This window comes from Mandrillus leucophaeus, unplaced genomic scaffold (genome assembly GCF_000951045.1).
Source record: "Mandrillus leucophaeus isolate KB7577 unplaced genomic scaffold, Mleu.le_1.0 Scaffold169, whole genome shotgun sequence".
In the NCBI taxonomy this organism is placed as follows: domain Eukaryota; kingdom Metazoa; phylum Chordata; class Mammalia; order Primates; family Cercopithecidae; genus Mandrillus; species Mandrillus leucophaeus.
The window spans coordinates 3,425,183-3,440,529 of NW_012101687.1; the positions used below are offsets into that span (position 1 = coordinate 3,425,183).

General features: G+C 37.2%; 1 protein-coding gene across 2 annotated transcripts in view; it reads right to left on the reverse strand.

The window, feature by feature from the left end:
- Positions 1–921: 921 nt before the first annotated feature.
- MDM1 (Mdm1 nuclear protein homolog (mouse)) overlaps positions 922–15,347 on the reverse strand; it is a 38,321-nt gene continuing 23,895 nt past the window's right edge. For both annotated transcript variants that reach the window (XM_011976589.1, XM_011976588.1), the window contains exons 12-14: positions 9,269–9,521; positions 3,501–3,560; positions 922–1,722 (exon numbers count right to left, since the gene is read on the reverse strand). In XM_011976589.1, coding sequence (XP_011831979.1) covers positions 1,610–1,722; positions 3,501–3,560; positions 9,269–9,521 — 426 coding nt within the window. In that variant the 3' untranslated portion in view covers positions 922–1,609. The remainder of the gene's footprint in view (positions 1,723–3,500; positions 3,561–9,268; positions 9,522–15,347) is intronic.

Consider the following 15,347-nt stretch of genomic DNA (forward strand, 5'->3'; position numbering starts at 1 on the left):
TCTAACACCTGATAGATCAAGTTCATGTGGTTTGATCACTCTAATGGGTGTACCCAGATTTTACGTCTATAGCTTAGATAAAATAGACTGAGTTATGCAAAATCGCCTGCAAGCTAGCTCTAACTTCGAACTTCTTTACCATACATCAGTGGTCAGCCATTGAAAATTCTGTCCTAACCAACTAGACTAATCAACCTTTGAGGAAGAGGACAATGATGTATCTATTGTCTAGAGAGATAAGTTCCAAACCTATTTTACAATTAACATGCCTCAGTGCACATATGTATAGAAGTCAATTTGTGTTCTAAAGTCCAGTTATACTCTAATTTCAAACTTTTATTTTCATATTTAATGCCTTAGTAGCCTTTAATGAACAAACTAGTTTAAAGGTCAGTGGACGACAGGCAAATATTTGTACGCCTACAGTTCTTTAAAACCTCATGATAATGTAGGATCTTTAACAAACTTATTGTGCACCAATGATTTGCAAATGCACTTTTGACCAAATTATCACTTTAGAACAGATTGTTCACTTGTTTTCTAATCAATAAGCATGAATATTCTGTATATTTTAGCTTCAGTACTTTCTATGTATTATGTAAAGATTTTACGTAACGTAGTTGTAAAATCCGTATTTTTAGAAACTTAAATTTATCATGATTTGCAAGATAAACAGTATGACAACAGAACATGTCCTGTGAGTGAAGAAATACAGTAAAAAAGTTTTGTGTTAAATTTCTGTAAATGAGTCTGCCTTGGAAATTCTCTGTCCTACGTTTGTGTGAAAATATCATAGACTTGGCTCCATTCCATTCTGACAGCTGCAAAACAAGTGTATCTTTTCATTAACCTGTTATGAGTAGAATTCTTCTAAAAGATAATTATTTGTTCCATGTAATAACTTTCTGGAGAAGCCAAACACACTTGATCAATTTTTATTTCAAAATGTCTACCGAGTTTTAATTCTCCATTATACAGGTAATTTTTCAAAATCTAGACATTATTCAAATGTAAGCCAAAGTCCTTACACAAATAGAATACACTCAAAGATCAAAAATATACATATCTTTCAGCCAACTTTGTTACATAAGAAAAATATATACAGCTGGTGTTTTCAAAGTACAATTATCTTAACACTGCAAACACGTATAGAAGGAACTAAAATAAAAAGAAACACTACAGCAAAGGTTAAAGGAACAACAAATTCATTTTACAACATCATCAATTATAAAGATATATATATCAAATCTTAGGGAAATACATACTTCACACTGGGATCTTAACTTTTACTTCACTTTGTTTATCTTTTTAGAATATTCTCTGGATAGGTAAAAATCTATCCATGACACCTATTACAAAAGTTACAACATGTAAAGAATTCAATAATCTATGTCTTTGTACTCTGGGATAGATGTAAAAAGAATTCATTAAAAGTTAAATTTGTATAAGCCTATGTTAAAAATTTCCAAGTAAACCGTTCTATTGGAAATTAAATATTTCAAACTAGAAAATGTTAGGAAAAATTTCAAACACTCAAAAGTTTTAACACAGTAAGCAATAAAGAAAAATTATGCCAATGTTTCCTTAGATAAAGGCAACTCAACTAGGTTTATGTTTTACCCCAGAAATCCTCCTTCCTTTTCTTAGCTCGTGCCAGAGTCTGAAAAGCCCGGAGACTAGAAGCTGCAGAGCGAGCAGAAATCTCAGACAATCTGTCCTCATCTGCAATGAAAAAATCCCAAGATTATATTCAGTGTCAAAAATATCTATTAAATAAATATTATGTTTTATATAACAGAAAACTAAAAGCATCAAACTGTGTATCAATGTCAAGTCAGTCAGGAAAAAAAAAGCAATCTACTGAAATGTAAGATATTAATATTCTCATGATACCTGACAGTAGTTTTACAGGTTTATAATGAATAGAAATCAAACCTTTTAATGTTAAAATTTAACGTTAAATTTTTTTCCTTCCTGAAATCCTGTCATTAACAAAGCACATGGCCTATGATTTCAGTATTACTTGAAAATAATTCATCATAATATCGTTTTATCCTACTTTAAAAAGCACAGCTATTCAGAGCAAAAAGTTTTTCTAAACTTTTTAAAAACAAAATGCCATACTTTAACATGGTATTTACATCACATTTCTAACATAATCTCACTAAATGTAGAAATAATGTTTCACTTTAATATGCTACCCTTCATTAGTACTGAAATTCCTCATTCTGAGTAAGCAAGTGTTTTATAAGGTTATATATAGACACTATTCTTCCATTAGAAAGAAAACAGGACTGGATTCAAAGTTGCCAGACATTTGCATTTCAAAACATACAACTTGATTTCTAGCACAATGAATTATAACAAAAAGTCCTAAACCTGCTAAACGCAAAGTCTTTAATATATGACACAGAGTATGAAATTTAAATTTACTTCCAATTCAAAATTTATAAGTTCAATAATTCCATACTACTTAGGATGAATTAAAATCGTGATTCAATTATTCATATTGAATTCAAGTTCCTCCTGCCACTATTATAAGCAAATAAATGTCAGAATAAAAACTACAAAAGGCCAAGCGTGGTGGCTCATGTCTGTAATCCCAGCACTTTGGGAGGCCAAGGCAGGTGATCACGAGGTCAGGAGTTTGAGACCATCCTGGCCAACATGGTGAAATCCCATCTCTAGTAAAAATACAAAAATTAGCCGCATGTGGTGACAGGTGCCTGTAATCCCAGCTACTTGGGAAGGCTAAGGCAGGAGAATTGCTTGAACCTGGGAGGCGGAGTGAGCCGAGATCGCGCCACGCACTCCAGCCTGGCAACAGAGCGAGACTCTGTCTCAAAAAAAAAACAAAACAAAACTACAAAGAAGAAAAATGTCAATTTTCTCTAATCATGTATTTGTTTGACCATTGAAAATTGACAAAAATATATAAGCTTTTTTTTTTTTTTGAGATGGAGTCTTGCTCTGTCGCCCAGGCTGGAGTGCAGGGCGCGATCTCGGCTTATCGCAAGCTCCGCCTCCCGGGTTCACACCATTCTCCTGCCTCAGCCTCCCAAGTAGCTGGGACTACAGGCGCCCGCCACCACGCCCGGCTAATTTTTTTGTATTTTTTGGTAGAGACAGGGTTTCACCATGTTAGCCAGGATGGTCTTGATCTCCTGACCTCGTGATCTACCCGCCTCGGCCTCCCAAGGCATTTTTTTAAAAGATGGATGTAATGCTACGCCAAATTCCTGAGCCCCCAGCTAGACAAGGTGGAAAAAGAGAAAGAACACTGACCTCAGCTGTGACGCTGGGCACAATCTCTTATTATGTTTGCCCTGGAACAATATTTTACCAGTTTACTCTCAGCTTATTCATTTGTAAATGGGAGTAATTTCACCCCCTCCCCCGCACAGGGTTTCAAGGATCTAAGGAAAAATCTGTGGAAGTACTTCATAAGCTGTATCACAGACTAGAACTCAAACTTTTATGTTATGTGACTATTGAAATACCTTCATCATTAAAGGCTTCATGCTGAGGTAACTGCGAATTGTTCATCCTTGCTTTTCCCACTTAAAAAAAAAAGGCAGAAGAAATTATCCTTCAAAAGCCACTAAACAGCTTATCTCAATTATATTCTACACTGTTAGCAAAAGTAGGCTGTCAGAAATTTTATTTTCAAACCTACATGTGAGTAAAGGCTGAAGAAATTACCATAAAAGGGCCATTCATAATTCATAATGCACTTAGCAAGCATGTAAACAAACTATGGATAACTTCCTAATATCCTTTCCAATGATAATATTGATCTATTCTAACTTAAAAGAAATGTAGTAGGCTTCTGATTAGAGATGGTAAATTAAATACACACATTTACAAGAACAACAAACTCATAGGACAAAGAGAATGGGAGCAAATAAGACACCAAGAAACTTTTTGGAACACGGAAAGCAAATGGAAGGGCAGTGAGTGTATGTCTAACTATACCCAAGTAAGTGGAATTTTAAGCCAGCAGAAGAGTGAAACCAAGCAACAACCAACTTGTTCCCGATGGCTCTGCGTTTGGGAGTATTGAGTACCACTGAAAGTTGGAGTGAAGGGAAGACTGAACTAGGAAACTGACTAAAAATCCTTTTACAAAAATAGTTAATATGCTAGGTCCTCCTTTAAACTTGCACAGCTGGGTAGTTCCCTCTTTCCCAAAAGAGACATGGAAGATTCGTCTCTAAAAGTTTACCAGAGCTACTTTGACTGAAGGATACCAGGTTCAACTGTGGGCAGGGGTACTATAGTCAAAACAGGCATTATATATATCATTTACCTCTTCAAAGAGATAAAACATTCCATTCATGAAATAAGAATGGGATGCTGTATAAAAGGAATATGCAATGTTTAAAAAATTCTTAGAAATTAAAAAAAGTAAAAATCTTTTTAAAAAACTAACAGATGGCACGTGGAGAGTCAAAGAGCAGACCCAGTTAACCCATCCCCTGCCTGGCTGTACCCCTCCACAGCTTAACACAAAGGACATAAACTTTGGGGAGTTTTATAACCCTGCCCAGGTGTGAGAAGCCAGAATACCTCCCCTGGGCAACATAAGGCAAGCTCAAATACCACTGCTACTACTGCAGCTGGTGCTCTTTCGCAAGCAGCACCTCCTGTTTAGAGGCCAACTGCCACAGTCCATTATACCATCTCTAGGTAGAATAATGCTGTGCCCAGAATGGAGAAAACCAGGGCCTGACCTCAGCTATCACCACTGCCTGCAACACCCTAACCAGTGGTCCTGAATCTGTCTACATGACAAGTTCACTACTATTATAACCAACATGCAAGAAAGCCAGCACCCTAAGCCTATCTACAACCAAGGAATCTCAGGAGTTCCAGATCTTTCCACTGGTGGGAAGTTTCTTTCAGCAGAGACACAACTACACTGCTAGGCTCAGTAGGGAGTCTACCCCATCACCCCAACAGTCAGGCAGCCTTAGTGCTCATGAAGGGTCTTGGAGAAGGGGTCTTCTTTCCCCTTGTCCACCACTGCAGACACAGCTGGGGCTTCTCCCACAGGACTCGGTATTGGGTGTGCCTATAGACAGCCTTCCTGGAACACTTTAGGGTGACTGCTCGCCTATAGGAGAAGCACTCCCCAGATGCAGGTTTGCATGAGAGGCAGAGTCACAATTCCTATCCACTTGGAACATCAACATTCCTACAGACAAAAAGAGGTGCCTGTCTGATCTGAATAGCTGGGACACTGGGACATGAGTGAGGCTACGAGGTGGATAGCTTTCCTGCTGGCCTGGCAGGGAAGCTGAGGTGGCTCTCACCCTTCACCCTGATAAGACCTCCTTGCATCTGAGTGCTCCACCAGCCACCTTCGTCAAGGCTGGGACCTGTGCCCACCAGTGGGTATTGCATTCACCCACCTGCCTTAGCTACAATAAGTTCCTACCCAGGGACACCTCCCCTAATGGCCTGAAGCCTGAACTATCAACTCAGTAAAGAAAATACTGGAGAAAAATTAAATAAATAAAGAAGTACAAACAACAGGGGAATGAGATAAGCTTCAAGAGATCTCTGCCATTCCAGCCCCACAGGAGACAGTGAACTTGCCCACACATTGAGTACACAGCTACTACAACCAGCATCTGAGGAAGCCATCATACAAAGACTCTCTATAACCAAAGAACTTATAAAGACTCTTCACCCATAAAAGCACCAAGAACCAAATTAAACTATAACAAATTATAATCATTAAAGTCACATTCTTAAGAGGGGAAAAAATTTTTTTAAAAACACACATAGCCAAATAAAAAATAAATTTGAGGACAATTAGAATAGTGCACCCAAAAAAGGAACCAGAAAATAATTCTAGTAATATGACAAAACAGGGTTCTGTAGTACCCTCAAAAGATTACACTCGCTCTCCAGTAATTGATTCAAACCAAGATGAAATCTTTGAAATACCAGATAACAAATTCAGAAGGCTGATTATTAAGCTACCCAAGGAGCTACCAGAGAAAGGTGAAAATCAACATAAATACATTTTTAAAAAGTCAGGATATGAATGAAAAATTTTCCAGAGAGATATCATAAAGAAAACCCAATCAGAACATCTGAAAATAAAAAACACACTTAGAGAAATACAAAATGCAGTGGAAAGTTTCAAAAATAGACTAGAACAAGTAGAAGATAGCTACAGGCCAGGTCCAAGGGGGAAAAAAAGCAGAAAAAATAATTTCAGAGCTCAAAGACAGGGCTTTCAAATTAACCCAATCAAACAAAAATAAAGAAAAAAGAATCAAATGAAATGAACAAAGTCTCCAAGAAATATGGGATTATGTAAACAATCAAACTTAAGAATAAATGGTGATACTGAGGGAGAAGAAAAGGCTAAAAGTTTGGAAAATTCATTTGAGAGAATAATTGAGGACAACTTCCCTGGTCTTGCTAGAGATTTAAATATCCAAATACAAGAAGCTCAATGAACTCTCAGGAACTTCACTGCAAAAAGATCACCACCAAGGGGACATATTTATCAGGTTATCTAAAGTCAACATGAAGGAAAGAATTCTAACAGTTGTGAGGCAAAAAGCATCAGGCAACTTACAAAAGAAAAACTATCAGACTAACAACAGACTTCTCAGCAGAAACCTTACAAGGCAGAAGGCATTGGGGTCCTATCTTTAGCCTCCTTAAACAGAATACCTATCGGTCAAGAATTTTGTTAGTTTAGCAAAACTAAGTCTCATAAATGAAGGAGAAATAAAGTATTTTTCAGACAAACAAATGCTGAGGAATTTGTCACTACCAGACCAGCACTACAAGAAATGCTAAGCAGGAGTTCTAAATTTTGAAACAAAAGCTTGACATGCAACAAAACAGAACCTCCTGAAAGCTTAAAACTCGCAGGGCCTATAAAACAATACAATGGAAAAAACAAAGTATCTAAGTAACAACTAACATAGTGAATAGAACAGTACCTCACATCTCAGTATTAACATGAACGTAAATGGCCTAAATGCTCCACTTAAAAGATATGGAATGGCAGAATGGATTAAAAACCACAAACCAAATATCTAACGCACAAAGATTCATATAAACTCAAGGTAAAGGGGTAGGAAAAGATATTCCATGCAAATGGAAACCAAAAGCAAGCAGGAGTCTTCTATCAGGCAAAACAGAGTTTAAAGCAACAACTATCTAAAAAAAAGACAAAGGTCATCATATAACGATAAAAAGGTCAATCCTATAAGAAGATATTACAGTCAGTCCTAAATTTATATGCAACTAACACTGAAGTTCCCACATTCATAGAACAATTACTACCAGACCTAAGAAATGAAGTAGACAGCAACATAATAATAGAGAGGGACTTCAATACTCCACTGACAGCACTAGACAGATCATTAAGACAGAAAGTCAACAAAGAAACAATGGACTTAAACAATAGTGTAGAACAAATGGACTTAACAGATATTTACAAAACATTCTACCCAACAATTGTAGAATATACATTCTTATCATTTCACATGGAACATTTTCCAAAATAGACCACATGACAGGCCACAAAACAAGTCTCAATAAATTTAAGAAAATCATACCAACTATCTTCTCAGACCATAGTGGAATGAAACTAGAAATCAACTCCAAAAGGAACCCTCAAAACTATACAAATACATGGAAATTAAATAATCTGCTCTTGAATGATTTGGGGGTTAACAATGAAATCAAGATGGAAATTCAAAAATTCTTTGAAATGAATAACAGTGACACAAGTTATCAAAACCTCTGGGATACAGCAAAAGCAATGCTAAGTGGAAAGTTTATAGCATTAAATGCCTACCTTAAAAAGTCTGAAAGAGCACAAACTGACAACCTAGTATCACACCTCAAGGAACTAGAGAAACAGGAACAAACACCATGAAATACTAATCCACCATTAAAAGGAATGGAATAATGTCTTTTGCAGCAATTAAGATGGAGGTGGAGGTCATTATTCTAAATGAAGTAACTCAGGAATGAAAAACTAAATACTGCATGTTCTCACTTATGAGTGGGAGCTAAGCTATAAGGACACAAAGACATAGAAAGTGATATAACAGACTGTGGGGACTTGGGGTGGGGGGAGGGATAAAAGTCTACATATTGGGTACAGTGTACACTGCTTGGGTAACAGTTGCATTAAAATCCAGAATTCACCACTACAGAATACATCCATGTAACCAAAACTACCTGTACCCCAAAAGCAATTGAAATAAAAATTTTTTAAAGCAGAAAAGATAGAAGATAAAAATTAGTAACCTTTCAAATTTAAAGACAGAGATGGAAAATAGGAGAGGTAAGATAAAAAATAAAATCATGTCCAATATCTGAATAGGAGCCCTAGAAAGAGGAAACAGAGACAGGAGAGAATTTTTTTTTTTTTTTTTTTGCCTCCCAGACTTAAGCAATTCTCATGCCTCAGCCTCCCAAGGAGCTGGAATTACAGGCATGCAGCATCACACCCAGCTAATTTTTTTGTAGTAGAGACAGGGTTTCATCATGTGGCCCAGGCTGGTCTCAAATTCCTGGCCTCAAGTGATCCGCCTGCCTTGGCTTCCCAAAGTGCTGGGATTACAAATGTTAGCCACTGTGTCTGGCCAGGAGAGGAAATTTTTGACTGATAATTCAAGAAAATGTTCCAGAAGTAAGAATTTTCCAGATTGAAAGGTCTATGGAGTACCAGAAAAATGATTTTAAAAAAATACTCTCTCAGAGGCACATCACAAAATTTCAGAACATTAGATATGAAGAGAAGATCTCAAAAGCTGCCAGAAAGAAAACACCACATATAGAAGATCTGGAATAAAAGCAGCATCTGACTTCTTAACATTAACGATGACAGCTAGAAAAGAGCTGAGCAATGCCTACTAAAACTGAAGGAAAGTCATTTCTGACCGTGAATTCTACACCCAGGCAACATTTGGCAATGTCTGGAGACATTTTTGGTTGTCACATCCAGAGAAGAGGTGCTACTGGCATCTATCTAGTGGATTCCCTCTGTGTATGAATAAGAACTTGAGAGATATCTCACGCATATACAACAGCAAAAAGTGAACTTAGGTGCAGCACAATTGGTCCCAAAGAGGGATTTTTCCTTTTTAAAGAAATCTTATTAATACATTAACCAAAAATACTAAATAACTGATTTATTAATATAAAGTACATTCTTAGCCTTTGTACCTATCAGTATAACATTTTATTTTAAAAGACAAAAAATTGAAACCAAAATAATTACCATTGTGCTGAAACTCTGGATCTTTAAGAGAGCCCTGAATTCGACGAGAGGGATGCCAGTAGGATGGAACATGCGGTGGAGAAGGCGACTGTCCAGGGGGATTTGTTGGGTATTCTGGAATTTTTGAAACTGGAAGAGTTGCCTCAGTAAATCTGGGGATATTGTCTTCAGAATCTTCCCGCAAAGGCAGAGGATCAACTGTTTTTATACCAGCAGCTGGAGAAGTCAGTAGGGATACAGCGCGACTTTCTTTCTAAACAACAAAAAAGAAAAAAAAAAAAAAGATGCCTAAGTGTAGATATGTAAATAAATAAGCCAAACATTTAAATGCAAAAAAAATAACCAAAAAGCAGAAGGAAAAATATGAGAGAATTTATGCAACCTCTATATGGGGAAAATATGATACAGACGAACAGACTTGGCTATATAAACAAAATACGTAGACGTTTTATAAATTAAAAGAAAAACGCAGAACTTGGAAAAATATACAACTTTTATGACTGACAATGAATTATCATTGCTACATAAGTATTTCCTTAAAAGCAGTAAGAAAAATATAAACCCAATTAAAAGTAGAAAAAGGGTATGAATAAGCAATTCATATACTGTACACACAAATCACAAACAGCAAACGTATTCTACCTTACTAAATATCAACTATGAAATGAAAGCATTGAGATATTAATTTTTCACGTACCAAATTTCAAAAATTAATTTTTAAAAGAACAATGATACCAAAGCTGACAAGGATGTAGAGAAATTGGCAATCTCATAGACTGCTACTGGGAGTACAATCTTTCTGGGGGGACTGGCAAAACAGCAGAAGCCTTACAATTTTGTGTTCTTTGACTACACAGTAATACTTGGGGAGTAGTCACAAACACAAAATAATATAAAGAAAAATGTAGCTATGGATGGATTTCTTTACAGTATTTCTTCAAACAGATTAAGAAATAACAATAGAAATCTGAATAAAAATTAGATTTTAACAATAAGCATCCGGTTTTTAAAAACTATGGTGTAACTATAGATTGCACATCTCCATAAAAATAAGATTATGAGTATTTCATGATGTGAAAATATGTTCACAACAGCACTAAAAATAGATTATAAAACCTTTCTACAGTATGATAAATAAATAACCAAATATTCTAACACATATATACCTAAATACCTCAAAAATTTAACAGTGGATGTCCCTGAACAGTACATTGAGATACTTACCTACTTTTTTAGTTTGGTCAGTATTTGCTGTTTTCCACAATGACTATGTATCACTGTCCTAAAAGTCACTAACAATTTTACTTTTTTTAAAAAGGCAGCTAGCTGGACACAATGGCTCACACCTGTAATCCTAGCAATTTGGGAGGCCAAGGTGGGAGGATTATTTCAGGCCAGGAGTTCAAGATCAGCCTGGCCAACAGGGTGAAACCCATCTCTACTAAGAATACAAAAATTATCCAGGTGTGGTGGCGCACACCTGTAATCCCAGATACTTGGGTGGCTGAGGCATAAGAATTGCTTGAGCTGGGGAAGCAGAGATTGCAGTGAGCCATGATCGCATCACTGTATTAAACAGAGAGAGACTGTCTCAAAAAATAAAAATAAAAATAGTCCAGATGCAGTGGCTCATGCCTGTAATCCTAGCACTTTGGGAGGCCGAGATGGGAGGATCACTTTAGGCCAGGAGTTTAAGACAAGCCTGGTTAACATAGCAAGACCCCATCTCTATTTATTTAAAAATAAATAAATAAATAAATAAATTAAATTAAAAGCAAAAGAAGGCAAACCAGTAAAATCAAATACAGTTCCAAACTTTCCTGATTATTTCTTGTAATTGTTGCCTTCACTTATTATCTTTGATTCTATCAATGTAACATTCAAAACATTGCTTTCTAAACTTAGATATCATTGTCTGTGATTGTAGAGCTTATTGCTTCAAAGTGGCCTAGGGCTGCTGGTCTCAACTAATAAACATATTTCAAATCAATATCTAGGATAAAACCACAAATCTTCCACTTGCTTTCTTTTTCAAACAAGTATCACTTAGGACAATACAAATAATTCCAAAGAGAAATTGTTCTTTTTTTTTTTCCTTTTTCTATATATATGAACAAAATTTGTGATCTTTGTCAAATTGGTTTTACGATTGCTGAAAATACCTGAAAGAAACCTGTAAAATAAAAGACATGGGGTTCCCAGGTTTAACATAACTGATTCTGTGATCTGTTTTTGAGCCTAAAGCCTCAAAAGGCCAATAGGTCTCACGGCTGTACTCAGCCCTGTGTACGGCAGTTCTCCACTGAGGAGCCACAGTGATTGGATTTACCCTGTGAAGCATATCCTATTTGCTTTGTTGCTTCTGATATTCCAGAGGTTTCCCAGTGACATTAGTGTAACATCCAAGAGAATAAACCCCACTTGACAGTGATGAATTATCTTTTTGATGTGCTGCTGGATTCAGTTTGATTGGATTTTGTTGAGGATTTTTGTGTCTACGTTCATCAGGAATATTGGTCTACAGTTTTCTTTTTTTGTTGTTGTTGTGGCCTTGCCAGATTTTGTTATCAAGATGATACTGGTTTCACAGAATGTGTTAAGGAGAAATCCTTTCTCCTTGATTTTGGGGAATAGTTTTAGCACATAAACAGAATTAAAAACAAAAACCATATGATCATCTCAATACATGTGGAAAAAGCATTTGACAAAGTCCAATATCCCTTCATGATAAAAATCCTCAACAAACTAGGCAATGAAGGAACATACCTCTCAAAATAATAAGAGCCATCTATGACAAACCCACAGCCAGTATCATACTAAATAGGCAAAAGCTGGAAGCATCCCCCCTAAGAACAAGACAAGGATGCCCACTCTCACCACCTCTATTCAACATAGTACTGAAAGTCCTACCCAGAGCAATCGGGCAATAAAAAGAAACAAAAGGCATCTAAATAGAAAAAGAGGAAGTCAAATTATCTCTGTTCACTCACGATATGATTCTAAACCTAAAAAAACCCTAACAATCCCTCCAAAAGACCTGATAAATGACTTCAGTAAAGTTTCAGGATACAAAAATTAACGTGCAAAAATCAGTAGCATTTCTACACACCAATAATTCAAGCTGAGAACAAAATCAAGGATACAGTCCTGCTACAATGGCCCCCCAAAAATAAAGTACCTAGGAACACAGCTAACCAAGGAGGTTATCTCCTTGAGTTCATCTCCACATGAACTACAAAACATTGCAGAATGAAATTATAGATGACATAAACAAATGGATAAGCATTCCATGCTCATGGATCGGAGGAATCGATATTGTTAAAATTGCCACACTGTCCCAAAGTAACTTACAGATTCAATGCAATTCCTATCAAATTACCAATGTCATTTTTCACAGAATTAGAGAAAGCAGTTCTAAAATTCATATGGAAGCAAAAAAAAAGGGCCTAAAGCAATCCTAAGGAAAAAAAAAAACAAAAACAAAAAAAAAAAACAAGGCTGGAGGCATTACATTACTTGACTTCAAACTATACTATAAGGTTACAGTAACCAAAACATCACGGTACTGGTAAACAAACAGACACATAGACTAATGGAACAGAAAAGAGAACTCAGAAATAAAGCTATACACCTACAGTTATCTGATCTTTAACAAAGATGACCAAAAAAATGAACAATGGAAAAAGGACACCCTATTCAATAAATGGTGCTGGGAAAACTGGCTGGCCGTATGTAGAAGAATTAAATTGGACCCCTACCTCTCACCATATATAAAAATTAACTCAAGATGGATTAAAGACTTAAATGTAAGACCTCAAAGTACAAAAATCCTAGAAGAAACCCTAGAAAAATCTCTTCTGGACATTGGCTAAGGCAAGGAATTTATGACTAAGTACTCAAAAACAAATGTAACAAAAACAAATTGGCAATTGGGACTTAATTAAACTACAGAGCATTTGCACAGCAAAAGAAACTATCAACAGAGTAAACAGACATCTTACAGAATGGGAGAAAATATGTGCAAACTACATATCTGACAAAGGACTAATATCCAGAATCTATAAGGAATTTAACAAGAAAAAAACAACTCCATTAAAAAGTGGGCAAAGGACATGAACAGACACTTCTTAAGACAAAGCAGCCAACAAACATGAAAAAATGCTCAACACCACTAATCACCAGAGAGTTGTAAATCAAAACCATAATGAGATATCACCTCACACCAGTCAGAATGGTTATTATCAAAAAGTCAAAAAACAACAGATGTTGGCAAGGCTGCAGAGAAAAGGAAATGCAACCCCTGTGGAAAGCAATATGAAAATTTCTCAAACAACTAAAACTAGAACTACCATTCAACCCAGCAATCTCACTACTGGGTATCTACCCAAAGGAAATCATTCTGTGAAAAAGATCTGCACTTACAGGTTTATTCCAGCACTATTCACATTAGCAAACTCATGGAATCAGCCTAGGTGCCCATCAACAGTGGATTGGGTAAAGAAAATGTGGTACACATACACACCATAGAATACTGTGCAGCTATAAAAAAGAATGAAATCATGTCCACTGCAACAACATGGATGCAGCTGGAGGCCATTATTCTAAGTGGATTAACACAGAAACATAAAGTCAAATACTAAATATTCTAATTTATAAGTGGGAGCTAAACAATAGGTACACACAACATAAAGATGGAAACAGACACTAGGAACTACAAAAGCGGGAGGAGAGGGAAGGGTGCAAGGGTTGAAAACCTACCTATTGGGTACAATGTTCACTATTTGGGTGATGGGTTCAATACAGCCCAAACCCCAGCATTATACAATATATCAATGTAACAAACCTGCACATGAATCCTCTGAATCTAAAATAAAATTCAGGCTGGGCACAGTGGCTCAAGCCTGTAATCCTACCACTTTGGGAGGCCAAGAAGGGAGGACTGCTTGAGCCCAGGAGTTTGAGAACAGTGTGACAACACTGTAAGACCCCCAGTCTACAAAAAATTTTTTTCAAAAATTAGCCAGGCATGGTGGCACATATCTGTGGTCCCAGCTACTCAGGAGTCTGAGGTGGGAGGATTGCCTAAGCCCAGGAAGTTGAGGCTACAATGAGCAATGATCGCACCACTGCACTCCGGCCTGGGCAACACAGCAAGACCTTGTCTCCAAAAGCAAAAAATGGGCCAGATGTTGGTGGCTGTAACCTGTAATCCCAGCATTCTGGGAGGCCAAGGCAGGTGGATCACTTGAGGCCAGGAGTTCAAGACCAGCCTGGCCAACATGGCAAAACCACATCTCTACTAAAAACACAAAAATTAGTCAGATGTGGCAGCAGGTGCCTGCAGTCCCAGCTACTTGGGAGGCTGAGGCATGAGAACTGCTGGAGCCTGGAAAGCAGAGGTTGCAATGAGCCAAGATCACGCCACTATACTCCAGCCTGGTCAACAGAGCGAGACCCTGTTTCCAAAAAAAAAAAAAAGAAAAAAAGTGAATATAAAATTAAACTTAAAAAAAATAATAAGAAGAAGAACTACTAAGATCCTTACTTGGCCTCCCTTTCTAATCTCATTTCTTGCCCTCTCCCCTTCCCTCTCCAGGCTCCAGCCACATTCTTAATCTCTCTGGGTTCTTGCCCTAGGGAAGAACACTTGCACTTCCTGTTCTTTCTTTCTTTCTTTTTTTTTGAAACAGAGTCTCACTCTGTCGCCCAGGCTGGACTGCAGTGGCGTGATCTCGGCTCACTACAACCTCGGCCTCCCAGGTTCAGGTAATTCTCATGCCTCAGCCTCCCAAGTAGCTGGGACTACAGGCACGCGCCACCATGTCCAGCTAATTTTTGTAATTTTAGTAGAGACAGGGTTTCACTATGTTGGCCAGGCTGATGTCGAACTCCTGACCTCAAGTGATCCTCCTGCCTTGGCCTCCTAAAGTGCTGGGATTACAGGCGTGAGCCACTGCACCCGGCCCCTGTTCTTTCTAACTGGAAAACATTCTCTGCCCCAGGTATCTGCATGGGCACCTTCCTCATCAGTCAGGTCTCAGTTAAAATGTCATCTCCTTAGAGGTGCCTGTCCTGATGG